The 12,401-nt window shown below is 33.9% G+C and overlaps 1 protein-coding gene across 3 annotated transcripts in view; it reads left to right on the forward strand.

Moving 5' to 3' along the window:
• LOC149793582 (uncharacterized) overlaps positions 1 to 12,401 on the forward strand; it is a 58,874-nt gene that overhangs the window by 20,508 nt on the left and 25,965 nt on the right. The window contains exon 1 of one of the 3 annotated variants that reach the window (XM_089967541.1): positions 5,300 to 5,750. The exons of the other annotated variants lie outside the window; for them this stretch is intronic. Coding sequence (XP_089823667.1) covers positions 5,747 to 5,750 — 4 coding nt within the window. The 5' untranslated portion in view covers positions 5,300 to 5,746. Of the gene's footprint in view, positions 1 to 5,299; positions 5,751 to 12,401 lie in introns of those variants that run through there. 3 annotated transcript variants of the gene reach the window in all.

The following is a 12,401-nucleotide window of genomic DNA, read 5'->3' on the forward strand; positions in this document are numbered from 1 at the left end:
GAAATTTATGCAAAAGGTAGGTGGAGCATCAGAGCTTGCACATTGAGGGCAGAGTGGGGAAACAAAATTCTTAGTACAATGCACCCTCACTATAATGCTATTCAGGGGAGCTAGAAAGTCTGCTGTGATATAGGCATAACACCTTATACTTAGGTACATTACAGAGAAATAGAGTTTATCCAGTGTAACGGATGTCCATGGTCATACCCATGTTATATCAGGGACAGTGTTATACTTTGGTACATTACATGGAGAAATAGAGTTTATCCAGTGTAATGGATGTCCATGGTCATACCCATGTTATATCAGGGACAGTGTTATACTTTGGTACATTACATGGAAATAGATTTCAACCAGTAATGGGCTCCATGCTCATACCTGTTATATCAAGGACAGTGTTGTACTGAGGTAAATTACTTAGAAAATAGAATTGAGCTAGTAATGGGCTCCATGAACATAAATATCAGGGGTAGCAATACTGAGGTACGTTGCATGTGAACTAGAATTGAGCCAGTAATGGGATCCAATATTAGACCCATATTATAACAGGGACTGTGTTATACTGAGGTACATTACATGTAAACTAGAATTAGCCAGTAATAGGTACCATGATCAAACCCATGTTATATCTGTTACCTGGGACTGTGTTATACTGGTGAGCTTTATGGTGAGGGATCACTGTACAAAGAATTAAATAGAATTTGGCAAACATTATGGACAAAGAGCACAACAGAGAAAATCCAATCAGAATACTTCTGATCAAATAATGTTGACTGATTTAAATGGAGAAAATAATGTTTAGAATTCAAACCATGATATGAATTAGATTTAAAAAATCTGTTTGATCATCATTTTCTGTCTACAGTCAATCATCAGTGAATAATGAAATAATGAATCTAAAGGATATCTGCCAAAACTGAGACTAGTTTTCAAATAATCTAAATTCCTAATTAACAGAAATGGTGTAGTGCTGAATTTCAACACATTCAGTCCTCCCTATACTAGGGCCTAACCGAGTAGATAATTTTCACCGAGTACCGAATCCGAGTATTTGGATGTACTATTTGCCAGATCCAGGCACGAACCGAATAGTAGGTGCGATTTTTTTACAAATGGCATCTCTACACTCAAATATTTACCAGAAGCAGAAAAGTTATGCCACCTGGGGAATGCTAGTGAAATTACTAAAGGAAATTGAGTTAAATAAATTAACATCAATCATGATTCATGAAGTCCAATGGAATGTTAACTGTTTGTGTAATTATAATTTATTATTAACTAAATTATTATGTATTAAAAAACCTTTTTTTTAAAAGTTCGATATTTATCAAATTATTTTACTTGTAGCCATTTGTGCGCATATTATTTGCTGAGGCGAATACTTCTGAATAGTGCCGAAAAACGGGATATTCGGCCGAGGCGAATGTCCGAGGCGATTTCCGGTTAGGCCTTACCCTATACTGTAGATTTGAACTCATATCTTGCTTTATTGTAGCTCAGTATAGGGGGTCTCTGTATTCATATACAATGCCATTGTATGGCAGTCTACACTTGAATAATTTCTCTTAATTCATTTTATCACAAATATCAATGTCCTAAAACAAATTTATAGTGTGTGTGTGTGTATGTAAGCACAAGTATCACAAATTTAGATACATTTAATGAATAAAATTATTTTTTTTTGTTTCATTTTGAAAGCAAAATAAGAAACGAAGATTGTGTTTTCTTGATAACAGTGGGTACAAGGTGAAAGTGTTACAAAGACATTGTGTGAGTGCAGTATGACCTTAGCAGTAATACAAATTGTTTTGTTTTGGTATTTAATGGCATATCAACACACAAATGGTTATATCCAACTGAGGCAGTTGGAGTACAGTGCCATATTCTGGACATGTACACTATGGCAACTGACCAGGCCAGATCTTAAGATATCAACTCACACTCTTGTTTCATAAGTCTGGAAGCTTGCCTTTTAAAGTAAAACAATCCAAAAAAAATCAGTACTGCTTAAAATAAATATTTTGACTTCATGGTAAATATCAAACAAGTAATCTCTTTTAGCTTGTGTTGAATAATGTATATATTGTACATAAGTAAATTGTAGAGAAGGCTTCAAGGAAGAATAATTTTGTACTGAGTTCCTTTCTTTAAATAAAGCCTTCTTCTTCTTCTACTTTGCCATCTTCTTCTTCTTTTTCTTCTTCTTCTAATTATTATTAAAAACGTTACTGAAGAGGGGCTTAAAAAACCTGTACATAAGGTAACATTGTCCTGTACCAAGTTTAGTGCTGTCCCCTTCTAATATGGCCACCTTGGCATGGCAGATATGGGGTAGCCTAAGATGGCTATCCATTGTCCACCAAATTTCAGTGTAACCAGTAGAGCAGGGCCACGTAGATTGCGAATTTTGTCAAATGGTGATGTTAAGATATGGAGATAGTAGTACAAAATAATTTATATGGTGCTCCTGCGGTATTTAGCAACAAACAAACAGAAACATACATTATTTTGATAAAGTAATGAATTTAATTTAAGAACACATCTTGTAGCCATACAGAAACCATGGTATTTATTTTGATATATTTTCTGTTTTGTCAAAGTCAGTGTCTTGTACATTAGGGTAGGATCTTGACATAATGGGACTTGACAGTTTGAGCAATAGTTCATGCCCTTAATTTAGATATATTAACCATTTTCAGAAGAATCCATGCCTAACATTCCTCTTCACAATATAGCGTGACTTATTATTATTAATACAGAGGAAATTCACATCTCAACTTGAATTTCACATTCATCATGACATCACTAGTACATACATTTTAGCTCCACTGGCCTTAGAACAGAATAACCTCTAAAAATGGCCTGTTGTCCATTGTCTGATGTCCTCATAATCCATCTGGCTGTTAGCACAGGTTTGTTTTCACCAATCCTCTGAAACTACTTGGAGGATAGCCCTGAAACTTTATACACACATTCATTCCATGGTCTAGTTGATCATAAATGGAAATGATTCTGCTTGGACATCCATTATGGCCATGAGAGTAGTCAACCTGAAAATCTTATCACTAATTCTGAAAAGTTGGTCATATCAACATAGGGTATTCACCAAAAGACTTGCGATGAAGTCTTTTTGGTCCTTAACTAAATGGTGCTGATCTGTCATCCAATATGGCCACCAAAGCAGCCATCCTCGAATCTTGTTATCACTACTATTTTTTAACAGAAAATCATATCAGCATGGGGTCTTTCACTAGAAGACTATGATGTCTAGTTGGTTCAACATGAAAATGGTTCCATTTGAACATCAAAAATGGCTGCCACAGTGGCCATCTTGAAAATCTTATCACTACTCCTACAGAATGGAGATGTCATATCATCCTGGTGATTTCACTAAATGACTTCTTATGATATCTGTTTGTTCCTAAATGAAATTGGTGCTGATCAACCATCCAGTATGGCTACCATTGCATATAACTTCAAAATCTTGTTATTGCTTCTCTTCCAAAATGGAATGATATATTGACATGGGTTTTCATCAAAAGACTACTTTTATATCTAATTGGTCATGAGTGACAATGACTTCAAATATGAATATCCACAATGAACTAATTTTCCTAAATGGATGGTTCTATCAGCACATGCTTTTTTCCAAAAACCTTTTAATATTGTCATTCAAGTTTAAAAAAATGCATGGATCTTAGAATGCTTTCAACTGCATACTTACTCCATTTTGTATAACTCCTGCTTTATAAGTCTGTATTCACATGCAGATGAAGAAGGGGGTTGGTGGGTTTGGTTGCACCCCTTTTTCAAGTCAAAATAGAACATATTTCATTAAAAACTGGAAAAAGATGGACATATTGAGTACCCCCTTCACAAAAGTGCCCCCCCCCCACTGATTCTGTCATATTAGTAAACTTAAGACTTTCTGACTTTGATTTGACAGGTTTGGGATGTGTACATTTTTGTCAGAATTTTTTTAATTTATCCAACTCTTGGAATCAGATGAAGGGGAACTGGGCGAATTTCAATTGAATGTGGTTAAGAAAGTTTTGAAAAGTTGGTCTGGTTCTTGTTGCATATTTCTGGTTTGTTTATTGGTGTCTTTTACAAATCAAATCTGCTAACATAGCTTAAATTGTTTTATTGAATTTTATTGTATCTGTGCCTCCTTTATGCAACACCAGATCTGGTTCTATGCACTTTGCATTTGCATCCGACTTATAAACGACTATATCAATCATGAGGCAGATGAAGAAGAAATCAGTTAATAACTTTAGAATACTAGACACATGTTAATTGATGAATACAGCATCAGAAATGTACTGCTATATTTATAATTTTAAAAAAATAAAAGAGGTAAATTATTGTACAAGTCTCATTTTATATTGTGTATTTGAACACATGGTAGATAAATCTTTACCAGGAACTGTTTGAGTTTATTTTTTAATGTTGATCACTTGAGTGATTGATGTTTGTGATATCCACATTTCTGACCCACTGTGGCTTTTCATTGCTATGCATAAATGGAAAGCAAACCAGGAACTAGAAAAAAAATTAAATGAAAGGGCAATGAGGCAATCCAGATTTCAGGTGCTATCATCACTGTGAACATTGTCTAAAGTAAATGAAATTAATCAATAAAATAAAGTTTACACCTTTGAGGTAAATAAAAGTAAAATTATATGTCAGGACAAATACTGTATAGTGGATTCAGTTTGTACATTAGAATTACATAATTTTTTTATGTCTTGTACATTATTACATTATAATATCACAGTTGCTCAAGCCATGGGATCAGAGTGTATCAACCTCTGTAAACAATCAATAAGGGGGTGGAGTTTTTCCTGTATATTCCTCAGACTGATTAATTGAGGTTCCGCTTAAGACATAAAAACTTGATTTCTCAGATAAGCACCATTGTTTGTTCTCATGAATCCAGTTTCATACACAAGTTTTTTGTCAAGAACTGAAACCTGTGTTGACATTTGTGGTCTGTTGTTGTACCAGTACCGTGATATATTGAAATACCTGCAAAACATGTAATCAAGTTAAACCATCAAGTGCCACACCTCACACAAAACAAATCAAAGTAAGTACAGAAGAAATGTACCATGGCTTCATATACATTCTTACAAATCACCAGGTCCAGTTTGTTCAACAGAGCTTTTGTTCATACCTTAATACACCATTGCTCACAGAACAGATGAAAAATGGTGGCATTATGCCACTTGGCTAATATTTCTTGACTTGAAATACAAGAACCTGCTATTTGTTTTGCAGAAATTATAATTGGTTCATTGTGATGGTGGATATTCACAATATAGGAGTCTTTGTTATGCAGAAATGTGTTGAACTTGATGTCATTTATTAATAGCATGTCATTTTGGTGTGTTCAGTTCATCACATAAAGAACATTTCGTATTTTGGAATATATTAGAATCCTGTTAGGAAGTTTTAAGAATTTTTACTCAAAACATTGAGTTGTGACAAAACTTGGTTCATTTGGTTTTGGCTGAATGTTTAACAGCTTTCAGCATAATATGTATTTCTTAGTAATCCTGTTGAGGAAAAATTATTGGTCATTGTACACTTGAAGTAATATTGATTGATTTGTGGTTACCTGAAATTTTAAATTTGGAAACAGTGTAGCTTATTTGATTTTGTTTTGACAAAAGATATTGCTTTTAAGTGGATATTTTTGTCTTTGGTCTGAAGAAAAGATAGAGACAGGAAAATTTCTTTGATGGGTAAGTATTACATTGGCTAAGTTTATTTATCCCTGTTGTATTAAGTTTTGTCCCCCGCTTTTCATAGAAAATGGGGAATATTAAATTGGGCCTGCCTGTTTCATCTGTCCTTTATTCCTTTCAGCTATCTCTCATTTTGAAGTGACTGGTCAGCTGATCTTATGGTCTTTTGTCTGCTCTGCATTGGCCACTATGCTTCATTCATTAACAACTGCTACATGTATTGACATTTTTTCAAAAGCCACTGAACAGAACTTGACCTAACTTTGTCCAAAAACATTTTGGCATTTGTTCAAATGATGCTGATCTGTTCTCAGATATGGCAACCATTATTAAAAAAGATAAACCTTTAAACAGTTTCTGATTTTAAAAAAGGCAAGAGAACTATGCTACAGTTGATGGGAAGCATCCTGGCATAAAAATCTTTCCAAATTTTTAAAATAATATTGATCCACCATTACCAAAAATAGAAACACATTTAAATGACTTTCCAGAACTTGCTCAGCAGAATTTGGCAACATTTGATAGAGAAAGCATCCTGGCATGTCAGTTTTATTCGGATGTTTCAGATACCGGGTATATGATCAAATATGACCATTAGTATGAAAAATATAACAAACCTTGAAATGACTTCTTAAAAATGGATAAATAAAATTTGGGAAAAAAATTGACCAAATTTCACAGAAAGAATCCAGGCATAGATGACTTTCAGTTTTGTACTAATGTGGATCCACTTTCAAATATGTCCACCATTACGAAAGTCACACAAAATAACCCAACCTCAGAAAACTTCAGTTTAAACGCTGATGAACAGAATTTGACCAAATTTGATTGAAAGCATCCTAGCATAATGGTGTATACAAACTTTATACAGATGATGCCACTCCACATTCAAATAACGTAGCTGTATCTAAAAATAAACAAAACTCTGAAACAGCTTCTTAAACAAGTACTGGGCAGAAATTTACCAAATTTGACACAAATTATTCTGGAAATAAAGGCTTTCAAAGTTATGCAAATTTTGACATTTTGCAATCAAATATTGCAACTATTACTAAAAACAAGGTAACTTTTAAGATGCTGAACAGAATTTGACCAAATTTTGCTAAAACAATTCTGGTATGAAGGGCTTTTAAGTTGATATAAATGAAGCTGTTCTGCCATCAGACCGGGCTCCTGTTGCTAAGAAATGAAAAGTCTTTAATAACTTATTTTGAAACACCTCTTAACAGACCGATCAGTTTAATGTCCTAATAAATGTCTTACAAATGCTCATCCCCATAAAAAAATGGCTCCCATTTGCAAAAGCAGAAAACATTTACACAAATTTTTCTACAAAACTCCTGATCAGAATTTGACTGACCTTGACACAAAGCATTATCTGAAAAATCTTGAAAAATTTGTTTTCATAACATGCATAATCAAATTCCTTCTTGCGAATTTGGTCAAAGTTTCCATGTGCAAGGAGAGATGGGGGAGGGGATTTTGGTTGCATAATTGTCTTTGTTGTACTTTTTGTGCATCAAAAGCAATCCAGCATAATTGTATATGGTTTAGGAAAGAAAATAAATCACACCAACATTAATAGACAGGGAAGCAACTTATAATGTGCTGCCAAGCTTTTCTTTCCTAGCTCTGGAGTTTGGGCAGTGAAAGTAGCCATGCAATATTCTGATAGATGCATATCAGAAGAAAAGCCTAGAGGTGTACCGAAACCTAAATGAATCCCTGTGATTCAGAGATTGAAGTAGGAAAATCGTACTTCTTTGAACCTTCCCAAGGATAAACACATTTCTTATCAACAACAATTTCCAGTGGAGAAGATCAGGTAAATACCTTTTCTTTACATTTTAAAGCTGGTGCAAAAATGTGAATCACCATCATGGAACTTGAAACACTTGAAAGATTTGTTCTTAAGGCCAATTTACACCCACCCCCCATTAATTTTTAGTGACAAGACGTATACAGGCAACTGTGGTACTAGGTTGAACAATTTTTTTGATGTTTAGATGGAGTTTCTCTCCCACAATGCATGTTAGGTCATGGCATGTGTATATAGAATTTGATAATTTTCATGAGAATTTTGATCAGAAGAGTGGTATACGCTTGTTAAGGCATTAGTGGCTATCAATTGAATAGACCAATAAAGCCCCCTTGTGTATAAATCATGTAGGTATGGAGATTTGATTGTCCTGTTGACCAATGACAAGAGATACATGAATAATCTTGGCTCTTGAGTTCGTTTAATATATATTGTTAAGATGTAGATCTTGTGAGTGTGTGTGATAAATGTGATAAGAAATAAACATATGAGTATTCCAGGTCGTCAAAACTGCCATTGTCCAAGAGACAAAATTCATTTTTAAGTCATGATTATTTTAAAACAAATCTGCCATTTTCCATGAGACAAAATTCATTTTTAAGTCATGAATCACTGAAAAAGTATTCAGAAAATCTTTTGTTGTTGCTTTTTAAAAATCTTGGCACTGAATTATAGGGCCCTATGTAATGATGTGATAGATCTATTATCTAAACGGTCATATACACAATTTACTAGAGTGGTTTAATAATGGGTCTTGCTGACTGTGATCCTTATGGATAATGTATGTTTCATACTGACGTCAATTACATGTATGGGATTATTGTTAAGTCATTGATTCATAACAAGATTTTATCTAGTATAATAAAATCCATTATATGTATATATAATGGTACAGTGTAAACATTAGTACTTGTTTGATACATACTCTGAAGATCTTGACCTTCAAATTAGTGTTAGAATTTATCAGTATTTTTGTACAATATACATGGACTGACATTTACTGCAAAACACATCTAATTATAGTTCTAGTACCAAAATGAAAGGCCAATGTTTAAATCTTGTACATGCATGTATCAGTTCTTATGAAAGTGGTTTTGATACCCATACAATTCAGAAGTGTACTTGAAAGAAAGCGCCCAGATTTATTGTGGTATTTGACTACCAGTCTGTGTGCATTGGTCTCTAATTATCATGCGATTAATGGGAGCCATAAAAGTGCATACTGCCCTTGGAGTGAGATCATCTTACACTGAAGTATGTTAAAAGCAAGGCTTGTCTTAAACCTGGATGTTTTGAAGCTTCCTGGAAAATCAGTGGCACCCATGGTCTCCAAGCAGGGAAATGAAATCTCCCATCCTTTAAACTTTAAATATTTTGATAGATTTTTCCTTACAAATTAAGTGGACATAGATTACTTAATGTCTCCCAAATATGTAAACCAATTGGGACATAAGTTACCTGACAATAATTTAGTGATCTTATTTTCCAAGTTATTGTAGAAATTATAGTTTTGATTTAGACAATGGTTTGAAAAAGTCAGATTTGTAATTGTTAAAGAGTCGAAAGAGGTTTTCAAAGCCAAATGAGTGATCAGCCGTACTCGAAGCAGCTGGTCTATTAAGGTTCATCACAAAGGGTCACTGATGTCGCTGAAACTCGACACCTCCATCTTCCAAAGTTCCTTACCAGGCTGGCTGCTCCTACTCCAACCATCCAACAGCTGTGCCTTCTTCCTTTCAACCACTGTGCTTTGTTTGAAGTGCTGGACCCATTCTCTGAAGGGGAAGTAGGTTGCCTTTACTGCTCAGGTTTCTGCTGGGGAGTAGGTCAACTTTACTGCAATGAACAGCAGGTTCTATCCTTTCCTCATTTACAGTGGACATCAGGTAGTGCCCTTGCTCTTCATCCACAGTGGTTGGGCCCCAATGATGTTTTTTCTCTGACAGTCGCTGGCAGACTAGAATGTGAATGGTGTAGCAATTATTTGATTTTGGAGACTGCCTGCAATATGGTTGACCCTATCTTATAAATGAGAAAGTGTAAAATTCCTGTATGTACATATGAGACATTTATCTATCGCTAGTATATAAACCAGTTTGTACAAACCCTAACTTCTGAAACCAATTATAACCATATATCTACTATCCACACAACACAAACCTTAGTAAAATTTATTGTGTAGTGGAATTTCCAACAAATTTTTATTTAGTGGAAAGTTACTTGTAAAATATTTCCTTACGAGGTAAATAATTCCAAATAACAGTCAGTACTTAACTATATATTAAGCACCTTGCACCTACTAAAAGTACTGTAAATTTTGCAACATATGGTCACAGAACTAAGAATTTGGCTGTAAAGACAAAGTTATCATTGATTATTGTTAATCTACAAACATAGTATTAGGGGTCAATAATAGGTAACTTTGTTTCACTGGGCTGATAGAATCTAATTGCCACAGCAGCCCCACTGGGAAGCCAGAGTAGGCTCTGGATGACACCACATTTAACAGGAACAGTTACTAAAATTAGCAGTAAATGCAAATGTACCCATCTATCATGACCAACTGTACTAAAACAGGAAATAATTAAATTTATCAAGAGAGCTTAGAAAACCATATACAAATGTATCTTTTAATGTATGCATAGCTAACTACAATACGTCTGAAGTAACTTAATTTGCTATAATGGCACTTTGGTCTAAGAATTGAGGAGTAGACTGTCTTTCAGTTGCACTAAGCCAGTTACATAGGACATGCTGTGCCTTTTTTTTATACAAAAAAGGGGATTTTTCAAAGTATGAAATGTGCTGAATAAATATAATTATAAAAATGGTGACTTGGGTAATTATTCTGGACACCATAAAACACCATTCCCCCCATACACACACAGACACACATGATTTGTTTTACTATATTATTTTCATTGTTTTGTCATGCTTCAATATTTTGAACTGATTTAAAATTTAGGTGAAATAGTTTTTGTTGTTGGTGGGGGGATGTGTTGACATATGGATTGAAAAATCTCCTGCATTGGAAACCCAGGTTTACAGCATTTGTTCTTTAGATTTATAACACATTATGTATATTAATTTGTTTTGTTTGTAGGCTTTTCTGTATGATTGTATATTATGTATTTATATTTTGCACTCGACCTTGTCCCAAATTAAGTTCATGGTGTACCTGACCAGTAGCATTTATTTTGTAAACATGTGTAGAATTTTAATGTAGCTTTAACAGTTTTAGTCATATCACTATGATGTATGAATTGTGTCAGTTTATGGTGTTGTTTAGCACTGGGGCATCATACCACAGATGAAGCATCATGTCCCACTCAGTCACATTATCCTGACACCAGGGTGACTGGTCCTAATACTAACCTTGTAATGATGAACTCCAAGCAAGTCTAGTACCATTTTCATGAGTCTTTGGTATGACTCTGCTGGGTTTTTAACCCATGACTTCCCACATCCGAGGCAGATGTTCTAACCACTTAGGCCACTGGAGTGATTATTTTGTAAACTTAATACGTATCAAAATAATTATCTATGATTGTGGATTAAATATTCAGATCACTACTTATGATATATAATCTTGTTTACCTTAGAATTGCTCATTCTTGGCTTAACATCTGAAGCTGATTTAGTCTTATTGTTGTGTTCAGTTTTGAGTTTGGGTGGATTAATTGATTCAAATTATTTTCACTGGAATTACAAAGTGCTCAATAATATTCTTGGACTGGAACATTAATTTGTAATTATAGTGAACTCAGACAATGACATTTTGGATTATATTATTGTTATATCTCAGAAGACTTAGCACATCATCACACTCCAGACCATTGACACATTAGCACACCAACACAATCAGTATTGGAACTTATTTGGAATACCACTGGAATTCCATTAGAGCTTCATACATTTGGACTTCTGATAGAACTTTTAGAACAATTTGGGATTTTGTTCACAATACTGTAAGTGCTTTTTAGATTTTCACATTTTCTTCTGGGAAATAAATTTGTTGAATTTTACAAACCTTGTTGGCTTTTGCTCTTTTCTGTTACTTGGTTTAAGACCATAGAGTCATAACACATGTATGTTGTCATAATATAGTCGTACACAAAACTATGAAAACTTTCTGGGTATTTTATGATGTTTGACCACATTTATTGTTTCTCCTATTAGCCAAAAATGAAAATCAAGTGAAATTAATTGAGTATCACAAATGAAAATAAATTTAGCAAATGCAGTGGGGTCTGTGACTATACCTGTGTTACAGTGAGTGGCCACATTATCACTGGGAGTCTTTATAGTGAGGGAGAACACTGCAGACTTTACTAACATTCATCATCTTATTTTGAGTTTGACTTGATAGCTTTACTGAATGATATCCTATCAGAATTAAAATAAGTCAAAGGTGCTTGATAAATACTGAGACAATTGTAGATTTCTGAGGAAAAAGAAAGAAATGATAAAGATATGTGACAAAAAGAGGAATTTATCTGACAGGTTTCAGAGAAAGTTTTTTTGCAATACATTGAAACTTTTCATTAAAATTATGTGACAAATTTGATTACATAAAAGAATTATTTCACACAAGGTTGAAAGATATTGATCACAAAGATACTTTAAAATTCCTTTGTGTCATTTGAGTTTTCAGAGTTGAGGATGCATATGTGAAAGCACTTGAAGGAATAAAGTAAGAACATTACTCACTAAATTAACAAGTCATAATGCTAAAATATTTTCTTATTTGTTCCTCAGAAACATTGAATTGCTACCTCATAATGTTTGAAGCTTTTGTTCCATTTAGGAATTTCTTACAGAAAGGAGTT

The sequence above is a fragment of the Sinohyriopsis cumingii genome, chromosome 8, assembly GCF_028554795.1.
Source record: "Sinohyriopsis cumingii isolate HCF-2022 chromosome 8, ASM2855479v2, whole genome shotgun sequence".
Classification (NCBI taxonomy): Eukaryota; Metazoa; Mollusca; class Bivalvia; order Unionida; family Unionidae; genus Sinohyriopsis; species Sinohyriopsis cumingii.